Source organism: Mus caroli, chromosome 3 (genome assembly GCF_900094665.2).
Source record: "Mus caroli chromosome 3, CAROLI_EIJ_v1.1, whole genome shotgun sequence".
NCBI classification, from domain to species: domain Eukaryota; kingdom Metazoa; phylum Chordata; class Mammalia; order Rodentia; family Muridae; genus Mus; species Mus caroli.
The window spans coordinates 45,039,551-45,053,850 of record NC_034572.1 but is presented as its reverse complement, the minus strand read 5'-3'; the positions used below and the strand labels follow the sequence as shown (position 1 = coordinate 45,053,850).

The 14,300-nt window shown below is 44.3% G+C and overlaps 1 protein-coding gene across 1 annotated transcript; it reads left to right on the top strand.

The window, feature by feature from the left end:
• Positions 1-6,075: 6,075 nt before the first annotated feature.
• On the top strand, positions 6,076-13,235 carry Mgarp (mitochondria localized glutamic acid rich protein). Its single transcript, XM_021158873.2, has 4 exons — positions 6,076-6,157; positions 9,896-9,999; positions 10,498-10,591; positions 12,471-13,235. Exons 1-4 carry the CDS (start codon positions 6,076-6,078, stop codon positions 13,034-13,036), a joined length of 846 nt encoding a protein of 281 aa, XP_021014532.1. The 3' UTR covers positions 13,037-13,235.
• The last annotated feature ends 1,065 nt before the right edge of the window (positions 13,236-14,300 follow it).

Genomic DNA, 14,300 nt, shown 5'->3' with positions numbered 1-14,300 from the left:
TCCACGACCCCACCAAAACCACAACATGAATTGGCAACATGGAAAATAAAAAGAACCAGAACTTGCCAGGCCCTGCTTTTTTTTCTTAAAAATACTTTAAAAGGGAAATGTGTTGGTTTTTTTATTTACATTTTATATTTTTGTACATATTGTTAGGGGTCAGCTATTTTTAACGATAACGGGTGATCAAACAAGCCTTCAGAGCGTTTTCTGTCCTACTTCAGACTTTACTTGTGGTGTGACCGTGTTCATTATAATCTCAAAGGAGAAAAAAAAAAAAACTAGTTAAAACAACAACAAGCAATCTTATTCGGAGCACTCCAGTAACTTTCTTTTCTTTTCTTTTTTTTAAGATGTATTTATTATTATATCTAAGTACACTGTAGCTGTCTTCAGATGCACCAGAAGAGGGCATCAGATCTCACTATGGATGGTTGTGAGCCACCATGTGGTTCCTGGGTTTTGAACTCAAGAGCAGTCGGTGCTCTTAACCACTGAGCCATCTCTCCAGCCCTCTAGTAACTTTCTGTGTGTGTACCTAGTTGTACTATAAGTAGTTGGTTTGTATAAGATGGTTTAAAAAGGCCAAAGATAAAAAGGTTTTTTTCCTTTTTTTTTTTTTTTTTTTTTTGAAGTTGCTTTTTTTTTTTTTTTTTTTTGGTTTTTNGGGACAGGGTTTCTCTGTGTAGCCCTGGCTGTCCTGGAACTCACTCTGTAGACCAGGCTGGCCTTGAACTCAGAGATCCACCTGCCTCTATCTCAAGTGCTCAGATTAAAGGCATGCATCACCACTGCCCGGCTGTATTTTTTTTTTTTTTTGGCCTGTTTGATGTGTGAAATTATGTCCAACAATAAACCAGAATTTTATCTTGCGGAGTTGTTTAAAAAAAAAAAAGTCAGTTAACTCCGAATTAGTAGCACTTGTCAAATAAAATAAAATGAAAAAATGGACACTTTAAAAACCTTATTGCTAGCCAGGCATGGTGGTGCACGCCTTTAATCCCAGCACTCGGGAGGCAGAGGCAGGCGGACTTCTGAGTTCGAGGCCAGCCTGGTCTACAAAGTGAGTTCCAGAACAGCCAGGGCTATACAGAGAAACCCTGTTTCGAAACAACCCCCCCCCCAAAAAAAAACAAAAAAAAAACCTTATTGCTGGACTAGAGAGATGTCTCAGCTGTTAAGAGCACTAACTGCTCTTCCAGAGGTCCTGAGTTCAAATCCCAGCAACCACATGATGGCTCACAACCATCTGTAATAGGATCTGATGCCCTCTTCTGGTGTGTCTGAAGACTGCTACAGTGTACTTACATATAATAAATAAATCTTTAAAAAGCAACAACAACAAAAGCCCTTGTCGCTTAGCCGTGGTGGTGCACACCTTTATTCTCAGCCCTCAGGAGGCAGAGGCAGGCAGATTTCTGAGTTCGAGGCCAGCCTGGTCTACAGAGTGAATTCCAGGACAGCCAGGGCTACACAGAGAAACCCTGTCTCAAAAAAACAAACAAACAACAATCACAAAAAAAAAATCATCTTTAAAGAGTCCAGAAAACATCAAGACACCTGCAACATTGGAGACGGCAAGTTTTCATCAAAAGTAAAGTCTATTTTAATAAACATAATCTCCTGCGTGCCAGGTTTTCAGTGCACTTACCGTGTATGATCCGATCCTTTCTCTTGAGTTTATCCACTTTCACTTTAGAGGAGCCATTCCTGATGGACGAGGGCTGTGGGGTAGAACCTTTTACCATAAGGAAAGCACTCTGTAAATCCAGCTCTCAGGACGCTGATGCCAGAGGCTTGTGGACTTGAAGCCAGTGAATCTCTGCCTCAGGAAGAAGGAAAAGGAGTATTGACTATGCTGAAGATGCATTTGCATCCTTCCTCAGAGGCAGACACAGACACAGGCTGCCCACGTGGGAAAGAGCAAGCAAATCGTGCCAGGGTTTACACCTCAAAAATCAAGAGCATCAGCAAGAATCAAACTGATTCAGCCGAGCGGTGGTGGCGCACGCCTTTAATCCCAGCACTCGGGAGGCAGAAGTAGACGGATCTCTATGTGCTCACAAGGTCAGTCTAGTCTACAAATCAGGTTCCAGGACAGCCAAAGAAACCCTTTCTTGGTGGGAAAAATCATTCTAGATTCCCGAAAGAACTTAGATCAAAGGATTTTTTTTTTTTTTTTTGAGACAGGAGTCTTACTGTGTAGCTCTAACTCTGGTTGGTCTGATGCTCCCGAGGTAGAGCAGGCTGACCTTGAACTCACAGATCAACTCTCATGATTATGTGCATTTATAAGCCAAAGGTTGCTGGGAAACAACAAAAGCTAAAAAACTCAGGGCATGGTTCCACCCATACCATGGTTTCAAATATCTGGTCTCTAGCTAGAATTTAGCATGATGTTGTCTCCAAAAAAAAAAATAATAATAATAATAATAAATTAAATTAAATTAAAAATTAAAAAAAAATCCTTTCCTCCGCCCCCAAAAAACTTTCAATTGTTTCTACCTTAAAAAAAAAAAAGAGTTATTTATTTATTTATATGAGTACACTGTCTTCAGACACACACCAGAAGAGGGCATCAGATCCCATTACAGATGGTTATGAGCCACCATGTGGTTGCTGGGATTTGAACTCAGGACCTTTGGAAGAGCAGACAGTGCTCTTAACCGCTGAGCCATCTCTCTAGCCCATGTTTCTAGCTTTTTTATATTGTTTATTTTTTATTTTATGTCCGTTGATGTTTTGCTTGCATGTATGTCTCTGTGTTGATGGGTGTCAGGTTCCCCTGGAATCAGACTTGTTAGACAGTTGGGAGCTGCTATGTGGGTGCTGGAAATTGAACCCAGGTCCTCTAGAAAGGCAGCCAGTCCACTTTACCCCTGAGCCATCTCTCCAGCCTTTTAAAGAAATGTTTCTGTGTCTCTCCCTGTGCAGGCGGTAAGAAAGTCGTGAACTACCTGATGGGGGTTCTGAGAACCAAGCTCTGGTCCTCTACAAGAGCAGCAAACACTCCCAGCCACTGAGCCCTCTCTCCAGCTTCTGTTTCTGACATTCTACAGAGTCTAGGAAATGATTTGTTTTTTAAAGTGCATTTATTTAAGTGTGGAGGAGCACTGTGTTTGGGTGTGAGAGGAAAAAATAAAGAAAAGGAAAGAAAAGGACATGACTGCTCCTCGGTAAGGTAGAGGAGAAAGTTTACTATAGACAAGAGGGAAAGTGTAGCCAGAGGCAGACACATTTCAGAGAATTCTGAATGGTCATGACCTTGAGCCTAGTGAGGACAGAGGAGAGGGGAAGGGAGAGGGAAGGGGCAGAGAGACAGGGAGAGAGGGGAGGGAAAGGGCAAGAGGAGAGAGGTGCAACAGCCAAGAGGCCAAAGATACAAAAGGGGCCTGTAACCAAAATGTCTGGATTATATAAGACAGAGCCTCTGGGGGGAGAGCAGCTAAGCCTCTGGAAAAGGCTGGACAGTTGGGGGTGGGATGGGGTGGTGGGGTTCGATGCTGGGAGAATCGGGAGGCCCGGTCTGCTTTGATATGTTAAATATGCACCTCAGCCATTTGTCCCGGGTTTGAAACATGGATGTGACAGGAAGCATTTGCGAACTCCAAAAGACCACCAAGGAGCCATTTTCGATGTAATAGCATTAGGATCGCTTCATCACAAGCTCTGGTTTGGGCTCTCCTCCAACCCAACTCTGCCGCAGCAGGACGGGAAGGCAGAGCAGCCGCGAACACTTGGCAGGACAAGTTCGTATAGGAAAATAGCAGCCAATGAGGGGGTGAGGGAAGGGGTGCCCAGTCTGGCAAGCCTTTAATAGAATGACTATAAGCCGACAGGTGGGTGCTCTGAAGCAAGAAGGTATACAATCACAAAGGGTCTGAAAGTACGTCTGAAACAAGCAGACTAATCTTTGCTTCACTGTTGCTAGGAAGTAGCTAGGGAGTGGCTCTGGCCAAGGACAGCCTGGGGTCCTTCCTAGGACGAGTGGTGCAGCTTGGATTTGCTGCCTGTCAAGTTCTCAGGCTGCTGCTGCTTCTTCTTTTCTTTTCTTTTCTCTTCTCTTCTCTTCTCTTCTCTTCTCTTCTCTTCTCTTCTCTTCTCTTCTCTTCTCTTCTTTTCTTTTCTCTTCTTTCTTTTCTTTTTTCTTTTCTTTTCTTTTCTTTTCTTTTCTTTTCTTTTCTTTTCTTTTCTTTTCTTTTCTTTTCTTTTCTTAAGATGGAGGCTGTCCCAAGATGGAGTAGGTTTGGCCTCTCACCGTAAACATGTATGGAGGGCAGAAGACAATCTTCAAGAGATGGTTTTTTTGTTTCCATTATGTGAGTCCAGGGGATCCAATTGGTCCTCAGACTTGCGTGTCTCCAGACCCCAAAGACCTTAAAATTACCAGCACATAAGCCACAAAATCATGATTATTGTTGGCACTGGACCTTAACATTGTTTTCAAATTTCTATCTTTATCAACAACCAAAGATTAACTGGAGGTCATCTGAGTTAAGCCAACTTATTTCTGATCCTCGGTGTTTTCTGAAACAGAACAGAAAAATGTCAAGGATTTTCTCAAGGGCAGTGAAGAATCTGTCCCGAAGCCGGGGAATTGTCTGCACCTTTAGTCAGCTACAGCAAAAACTAACAAAAATGCCCTGCGGTGATGGAGAAGCAGCTGAAAATTCAGTGAAACTGACAACCAAAGGGCTTGGGTGTTTGTTTGGGAAACGGCTCATTAAAATACAAAAAGAACCCACAGAGTAGGTCTGAAGCTCACGCTGTAGACAGTTCCTTTGCCCTGATACCTAGGCCTTTAGGAAAACAGGAAGTATACAATGTCCCAGTACCATCTCTCCCAGCTGGGGCGGGCATACAGATGCAACCCTGTTCACTTACGAGACTGAAAGGAGCAGAGAAATCGTGACCCGGCACTGACTCTTCCATCGGGCTGAGCATACATCACGCATCGACTATGCTTCAGAGCTCTCCTCAGCCGCTTTACTCGCTTTACTCGGGTCTACAAGACTCACAACTCGGGCCTCTGTGGTGGTGGTAGCAGCATATGCCTTTAATCCCAACACTGCGGAGGCAGGGGCAGGGGTCCTGGTTTCTTGAGACAGGGTTTCTCTGTGTAGCCCTGGCTCCTGAAAACAGCTGGCCTCGCCTGCTCTACAGAGCGATTTTCAGGACACCCAGAGCTACACAGAGAAAACCCGTCTCAAGAAACCAAGATTCACAGTTCAGACTGGAGAGATGGCTTAGTGTTTAAGAGCGCTTGCTACTCCCCCCAGAGGACCCTTTACCTAATTGTCCTGTTAGTGGATTGTTTCCCCCCCCGCCCCCCGCCCCCCGCCTAATGCCCTCAGTGGTTCATTCATTCATTCATTCATTCATTCATTTTGAAGCAGGGTCTCTTGTAGCCTACGGTGTCCTCAAAGATCTTGAACTCCTGAGCATCCTGCCTCCCCTTCTGAGTGCTGGGAGTAACTTCTTGCGCCACCGTGTCTGGTTTTATGCGCTGTTGGGTATCGAATCCATGCTAGATAAACTCTTTACCCTATATTTAAAGTCCTGGACGTAGTGGCTGGCTTAGAACTCAGCCATCGCCAGGGGGAAACCTTACCCTTCCTTTAATCATAAGCCTGTAAAGTCGTCTGTTAAGTTTCCCCGCTACCTCTTCCTAGGAATGCTAACACAATGTGTGGGATAAAGTGGTCTTCCACCTGGAGAATACATTCTGTCTGCGCATGAATCCTGAATCAAGCGCGCTTCTCTAAACGTGTCCTGCGTGCTCGGGAGATAACTCCATGGGACAGAGCGGGTCAGGCACGTAACAGCGACTTCTAAGCTCCCTATCCTCTTCTGAGATGCAGTCATTAAGCGGCTGCTCGGGAGCACAGGACTGCAACTCTATTAGAGCTGGGTAAGGGGACCAAGGTGCTAACCTCTAACTCGACACCCTTCCCACATCCCCTGGGGGCTGGGACGCACGGGATCTGGAGTCCCACCCGGGGCGGGGCGCTCCCTAGGCTCCTCCCTCTGAGCCTGGGTTGCTTGATCCGCGGCTGAATCTGAGCGCATCTGGCGATGTATCTCCGCAGGGCTGTGTCCAAGACTCTGGCGCTGCCCCGGAGGGCGCCCCCAGGTCCCGCGCCGCTGGGGAAGGACGGTGAGTGTCCCACACTTCTCCACCCGTCCAGGCTGGGCACCAGCGCCCCGAGCCCTGGGCCAGTGAAGGAACAGTGAGGGAGGGTCTCGGGCCAGCTCTCCGAATTTCTTGGAAACTTTGGGAATAAGGACCTTTTCCAGGATGGCCTCTGAATCCAAATTAGACTTCCTGGGTTCCAGTCTTGAATTCCTGATCTCTGGCAAGTAATGTTCCTTCATTTTTTTAAGTGACTGTGGGTTATGATCAATAGATATGGAGTGAAAAGAACCACTTCGAAGAGGTTTGGCTTTCTCCTAGAGTTCCACAGTTTTCTATTTAATAAACCACTAGTTTCTCCGAAGAGGTGAAGGAACGGATGGGTAGGTGGACGTGGGGTGTTCACGTGTTCTCATGTGGGCCCTAGAAGAAGTGTCGGTTCACTGAACCCTGGCGGTGATAAACCCTGGCTTCTTGTGGCCCTGATCATCCCTTCGAAGTGGGGCTCGGGGTACTCTTCTGATGTTGCTGACAAGCTTGCAGCTCCATCAGCTTCGGGTTAGGGAATGCGTGAGGAAATGGGGAGCTCTTGGAAATTTTCTAAAGAAGCAGCATCCTGGAATATAAGAGCTTAACAGGCTTTGGGCTGGTTTGCAGGTCCTCTCCTAGCTGCCCACCCTCTCTGTCCATCACTCACTGGGGCACAGATCTTGAACACTAGAAAGTTAATTATTCTGTACTTTGCCCCACTCCTTGAGGCATCCGAGGCAGCATCCAAAGCAAAGATTTCATTGAGAAAGACTGAAAAACGCCTGTGGAAATCCATGAGCCAGAGCGAACTTTGCTTTGCTTTGCTTTGGACACTTGTTTACCCTGCTTTGATTAGGCCTGTGTTGGTGGTGGATGATCTCAAGAAAGAGATCTAGTCACCTATTCTTTTAAATGATGCTTAAAAGAAGTCTCCCCACAAGTACTAAAATGCCTTCCCCTCTCTGTATTGTGTATACCTCGTAAGAGAGCAACTTGCAGAAGTGAGGAGACGCCATTTATGTAAACTGACTATAATGGGGACTGTTCTGGTGCTCAGATAAAGAAAGAGATGAGACTGACCTCATCCTCCACAGAAAGCTCGCTCTCTCTCTCTCTCCCTCTCCCTCCTCTCTCTCTCTCCCTCTCTTCATCCCCCCCCCACTCCCCACCCCATCTCTCCCACACAGGCGTAGGCACACATCCATCAGAACCTGCATGTGCTCTGAGGTCAGCTTGCAAGAGGCAGTGGGTACCAGAGACTGGATTAGGTCTTGAGGCTTGGCTGCAGCCCCCTGTACTCCCTTGAGTCCTGCATCTACATCATACTTTCTTACATCCTCTGCCTCCCACTCCTCCCATTAGATCAAAATAAGACATAAATGTGCAATTAGCAGTCCTGGATGCAGGGGAACTGACCTTATTTTAATTTTCACCTTTTTTTTTTTTTTTTGTAGTACTAGGGATTGAATCTAAGGTTTATCTAAGGCCCCATAGGCAAGTCTACTTCTACTGAATAATTACTAATAATTTTCAAGACAGGGTTTCTCTGTGTCGCCCTGGCTGTCCTGAACTCACTCTGTAGACCAGGCTGGCCTCAAACCTAGAGATCCTCTTAACTCTGCCTCCCAATTGCTGGGATTAAAGGCCTGGGCCACCAATATGGCATTGACTGAAATCTTAAATTTGTCTTCCTTTGTGGGTATTAACTGTTGCATTGTTGGTACTTCCTACTTTAGTAAAAAATAAATTTGTTTCAGTGTTTATTTTTTGAAAGGTGTGTTTTAACTATCATTAAGTTTTGTCCTTTTTGGTGTAAAATGTAACTTTTCTGGTTATTAAAAATGTAACTTTTTAATGAATAATTTAGATTTACAATAGTTCATTGGGAAAATATCAGAAAGACAAAATATAACATATAAATTAATCTTCCAATTTAGTAAATATCATTATTTATGGCTAGCCTACTTGGTTTTAGGGATTTTTTTGTCTTTGTTTTTGCCTTATAGAAACAAGGTCTAGCTATCCAGGCTGGTCTGAAACACTTATATTGCCCTGCCTTACTTTCCCAAGTCATGGGGTCAGAGGTGTGCACCAACACATTCAACAACTATAGGCCTCTTTCTTTCCTTCTTTCTTTCTCTCTCTCTCTCTCTCTCTCTCTCTCTTTCTCTCTGTCTCCTTCTTTCTTTTTCTCTGTTAAAGAGGTCCATCCTCTTTTTTTAAAGATTTATTTATTTATTTATTTCATGTATATGGGTACACTGTCTCTGTCTTCAGACACACCAGAAGAGGGCATCAGATCTCATTACAGATGGTTGTGAGCCATCATGCCATTACTGGGACTTGTACTCATGATCTTCAGAAGAGCAGTCAGCGCTCTTAACCGCTGAGCCATCTCTCTAGCCCCCTGAAATTGTATTTAAATCTCCTTGTATTGTTGATAATTTCTTTATATCTTTCTGGAGCATATGGGGTGTAGCTTGCTCAGCCGGTAGGAACCTTGGATTTGATTCCTAGTATTAAAAAAAAAAAAAAAAAAAAAAAAAAAAAATCCTGGATCAAATAAGAAATCTATAGTTATACACATATGTCAAAAGGTTTTGAGGTGGGGCTCCTTTTTGTTATTTATTTATTTATTTATTTATTTACTTACTTATGGTGCTGGGGAGGGAACTCAGGCCTCCTGTACTCTCTACCATAAGTGGGGTGGGGTTTTGGTAGGGTTGTTAGGGTTGTTTGTTTTAACAATTTGATGTGGGTCAGTGAGTTGGTTCTGCAGGTGCTCATCATCAAGCCTGATGACCCCCAAGTTTTATCTCCAGGACCCACATGGTGAGAGAAGGAAATTAGCTAGACTTGAGACTTCATTCAGTGAATCCAGGCAGATTCCAACAGTCCTCCCTCTGCAGCCTCCTAAGCAGCTGGAACTAGAGCATGCACACCCAGATGACAGCCCATCTGTTTTGTTTGTATTTTTATTTTAAATTTATTTATTTAAAATATGTAAGAACACTGTAGCTGTCTTCAAAGAGGGAGTCAGATCTTGTGACAGATGGTTGCTGGGATTTGAACTCTGGACTTTCAGAAAAGCAGTCGGGTGCTCTTACCCACTGAGCCATCTCACCAGCCCCCACAGATCTGTTTTTTAAGCCAAAAAAAGCCTCACCACAAACCAGCCAAGTGGTGGTCATCCACCAAGAGGATTCAAGAGGGCTGAGAAAGAGAAAGGACAAGGGTGTGGCTGGCCTCAGCTAAGCGGCTAGTCCATTCCGAGCATGTGCTCTACCCATCCTCAAGGGCACATTTTATCCTTAGCTATAAGGACACTTAATTAATTTTTAAAACAATCCTTCCCTTCTTTCTCAAATGGACAGCTGAAAAAAAAAAGAACAGAAAAGGGCAGAATTTCTGATTATTTCTGATGAAGTAACTGTTGGACATGTATGAAGGAGTGTGTTTCTTTTGCCTTTTGCGTGGGTGTTGAGCTTATTTGCTTCTTGCGTTTGTCTTCACCCACATCTGCCCTTCCCGACACTAAGATGGCAGGCTTCACCAGGGACCCTGAAATCAGACGAGAGGCTGTTGGATGAAATCAATCCCCTGCCTTCAACAACCGCCTTCCCAGAAGTGAAAATCTCCAACAGTAATAGGAGAAACTACTTAAAAGATGTAATTATTTAGGATGCCTGTATTATGTGGTGAAAGTAACCATGTATAAACTTGTTTTCCTAGCATCTCTTCGCCGAATGTCATCCAGGAAATTCCCTGGAACATCTGGCTCCAATATGATCTATTACCTGGTTGTAGGTGTGACAGTCAGTGCTGGTGGATATTACGTAAGTACTTAAAGACCTATTAAATGAGTCATGTGCCTTGCTTCCTAGCTCATGCCAGTACTCTGAGTTCAAGGCCAGTGTGGTCGGCATTCCAGGTTCCAGTTCAGCCAAGGCTCTTATGGAGAAAGGTTCTATCTCCAAAAATAGGGGGCTAGCTCACATGATGGCGGGCATGATTTCTCTTCTGCGCTGCACTGAAATTGTTCTTTATGCTTCTTTATGCATCGGATCCCATTACAGATGGTTGTGAGCTGCCATGTGGTTGCTGGGAATTGACTGCAAGAGCAGTCAGTGCTCTTAACCTCTGAGCCATCTCTCCACCCCCCCTCCCCCACCCCCAGAGCACAGAGATCTTCCTGTCTCTGCCCTCAGTGTGCTGGGGATAAAGGTGTGCACTGCCACTCTTCTTTGAACTGCTAATGGGGGGGTCTCGTCTCATAGAGATTGTATGAGATAAATCTTAGGGAGAAAGCAAGCTAAGATCACATTTTCTTTCAGACTTACAAGGCTTTAACATCAAAGCAAGGGAGACATACAGAACATGTAGCTGAAACGAAAGAACAAACAAAGGCGGAGTTGCAACCACTTCCAGGTAAAATAACTTTCTTATTTTGTTTAGTTATTAGAGACAAGGTCTCATGACTCCAAAGCAGGATGACCTTAAACGTTTGTATGATGGATTACAGGCATGGACCCCCATACTTGGCTCCCTTGATTGCTTCCTTGCTTTTTTTCATTCTTTCACCTCTTTAGTACCTTAATCAAGAATGGCTATGTGTGGCTTTCACCTGGGAAGAAAAGTCGCAGTAACCCACAATGTTCCAGGGAATTTGCTAGATGACACTCGGCCAAAAGATGTTAGGAGAACAAGTTTAAACATGGTCACCTTCTGGGGCTGGAGAGATGGCTCAGTGGTTAAGAGTATTGACTGCTCTTCCAGAGGTCCTGAGTTCAATTCCCTGTAACCACATGGTGGCTCCCAACCATCTGTAATGGGATCCGATGCCATGAGGACCCTGAGTGTGGACTCACATACATAAAAAATAGACAAAATTAAAAAACAAAACAAAACGTGCTTACCTTCACCACCCAATGCAGCCATTTTAAATAGTTACATCTTTAAAATATTTTCCCCTATTATGGCTGTGGATTTTCACTTCAGGGAAAGCTACTCATTTTGGATGAGTGCATCTGATAAATGAACGAGATTTCTGGGTGTCCTGCTGATAGGCAGTTTTAATTCTTTGTATGGTAATAATGATTGCTACTACTCAGACATCCATAGATGCAAGCATCATTTTAGAATCTGTCTCTCTCAGCAGTGTTACCTCTCATTCCCCTCATTATTTTAAATCATAAGCTAATTATTTTCAGTGTTGAGAAGCCCTGTGTCTTTCTCAAAGTTACTTCACGTGAGTTGAACCAGTGTTGTGCACTGAGTCCTTGAGCCAAGAATTCAGCCACTGTGAGAACAGAACCTTACAGTTTCACACTAACATCCGTTTCCTGCCTTAAATAGCTCACTTTAACTTCTCAGAGATTTATTTTATGTAAGTGTTTTGCCTGCACACAGATTTGTATACTACCTGGTTTCCTCTCTCCACACACACAAAACACACACACACATACACACACACAAGAAGTCAGAAGAAGGGTGGCTCCCCTGGAACAGAATTACAGTTGGTTGTGTGGGTGCTGGTTACCAAACCCTGGTCTTCTGTAGGAGTAGCCAGTGCTCTTAAGACTGAACCCTCTCTCCAGCCCCAAGCCAATCACTTTAAATTGATACCTTTTTTTCCTATCTCAATTATAAAGTCATTATCAATTACTGTGATCATTATTTAGGAACAGGGATATTAGCAGCTCGGGACTCAGGTTTTGATTTGCAGGGTTTTTTTTTTGTTTTGTTTTGTTTTCTGTTGGGATTGATTTGGTTTGATTTGGGAGGTTTTTGGTTTGTTTGTTTGTTTGGTTAGTTGGTTCGGTTTGGTTTGGTTTGGTTTGGGGGCTTTTGGTTTGGTTGTTTGGGGTTTCTGTTTTTTGTTTGTTTTGTTTTGTTTTTGAGACACTCACTCAGCATGTAGGCCAAGCTAAACCCTGACCCCACAAAAATCTACTGCCTCCACCTTTGGGATGCTGGGACCAAGAGTGTGCACCACAGGGCAAAACATTCAGCTTTAATTTCTTTATCATAACAACTGTATTAGAGCCAGCAAGATGACTCGGGAGGGTAAAGGTACTCACAGCGCTTGGAAATGGAGTGGGGGGCGGGGGTGGGGTTGGAGGTGGAGGTGGGGATCGGGAGTTCAAGATCATCTCAGGCTAAGTAACAGCTTCATGGCTAATCTAGTTTGTAGTAAGTGTTGTCTCAAAAATGTTTCCCTTCCCCCCAGATAAAATAAATCGTAGTAGTCCACTTTACTCCGATGCTCTCCCTATTGACACTGTGTTTAATGAACCAAATCTTAAAGGTGAAAAGGAAGAGCATGTGGTAGAAGCCGAGCAAGTGTGTTCAGAGCCTGGAGAAGCTGCTGTAACGGAAGCTGAATCCGTAGATGCTGAGGAAGTCCCAGAGGCTGCTGCTGTGCTTCCAGGAGAGTCTCAGGCCTCCGTCTCCGAGGTCCCTGCAGAAGCTGCCCTGGTGGAGGCATCCCTATCGAGCTCAGAGCCTGAGCTGAAGATAACCGAGGCTTCCCTGGTGGAGACCACCGAGGGTGTCCCTGAGTCTACTCCGGAGGTGGAGAGTGCAGCCCCAGACCAGGCTGATACTAGCCAGGAGGGGGCTGATACCAGCCAGGAGGGCGCTGATACCACCAAGGAGGAGGCTGATACCAGCCAGGAGGGCGCTGATACCACCAAGGAGGAGGCTGATACCAGCAAGGAGGCTGAAGGTACCACTACTGAGGACCCGCGCTCGATCTCCGAGGAGAGTGCCGAACTAGAAGAAAGCCCTCCCTTAGGCTCAGAACCCCCTGCCCAGCCTGAGTCACAAGAGGAAACCCAGGTCACAGAGGAAACAGCATCACCCCAAGGCTGATCTGCAAAATTCTATAGTTGCTTTTGTATTTTTTGTGACCTTAGCCCTTCTTCCTAGAATATTTTAATTATACCTTAAAGAATTTAACTTTACTAATAGATATTTGATTGGGAGTTGGTATTTTACAAGTCTTAATAGTTTTCCCACCCTCTAAAATCAGGCTGTGTTAAGACCTTAAATAGTGGGCTGGAGAGATGGCTCAGTGGGTAAGAGCACCCGACTGCTCTTCCAAAGGTCCAGAGTTCAAATCCCAGCAACCACATGGTGGCTCACAACCATCTCATAACAAGATATGACTCCCTCTTCTGGAGTGTCTGAAGACAGCTACAGTGTACTTACATATAATAAATAAATAAATCTTTAAAAAAAAAAAAGACCTTAAATAGTGTTAAGTTTGGATTTAAGTTTTACGTTTTAGAAATTGAGTTTTCTATGCAACTGGTGTCACCTTGATTTTCCTTTGCCTTTCTCTTACTTTATTCTATGTAAGACCAGATTACTGGGTTTGATGTGAACTCATTTAAATAAAATTTAAAAATCCTAAATGTTTCTAGTCTTTCTTGTTGGAGGAGGGGAGCTTGTGATCTCGATAAGGATGTCTCTGGTCCAGGCTGGCCTGGAGCTCACTACATAGTCTGGGCTGGCAGCCTTGCTCCGTGCTGGATTCACAGATGTGAGTCATGATCACACGCAGCCTAGGTCTTCTATTCTTACTATGTGCATGTAGAAATACAGTGTATTGTACATTAGGATACATACATACATCTTCACATGAAGAAACCGAGCTTTGTAGTAGTACTGAAGGAAAGACAGGGCTCCGGAGAGCTCTGCCCGTTCCCTAACTTGTTACATAAGGGAGGATGCTGGGCTTTTCTGATTCAGGTCAGTGTTTACTGAGGTCTTCGGCCTCCTGCCAGGAATCATTCATGCACGTATGCATCGCATGCAACAAATAAGTGCAGCGTGCCTCTCAGCCTCTCAGCCACTGTTTAAAGCAATCCTCAGTACATATTTTTGAGTGGAATCAGATAATAAAACAAAGGAGAAAATATATATATAAGGGATTAGGTAGAATTTGTAAGTATTGGTTGGGAGTGAAATTGTCATTTCAGATATGACATTTAAAGCAGATCTTATTTCATTTTATGACAATCCTTGAGTCAAACTCACTATGTAGCCCCAAAGCTAGCATTAAACTTCAAATCCTTTTGCCTCAGTGTCCCAAGTCCTAGATTTATAGATGTGTGCCACCATACCCAACCAA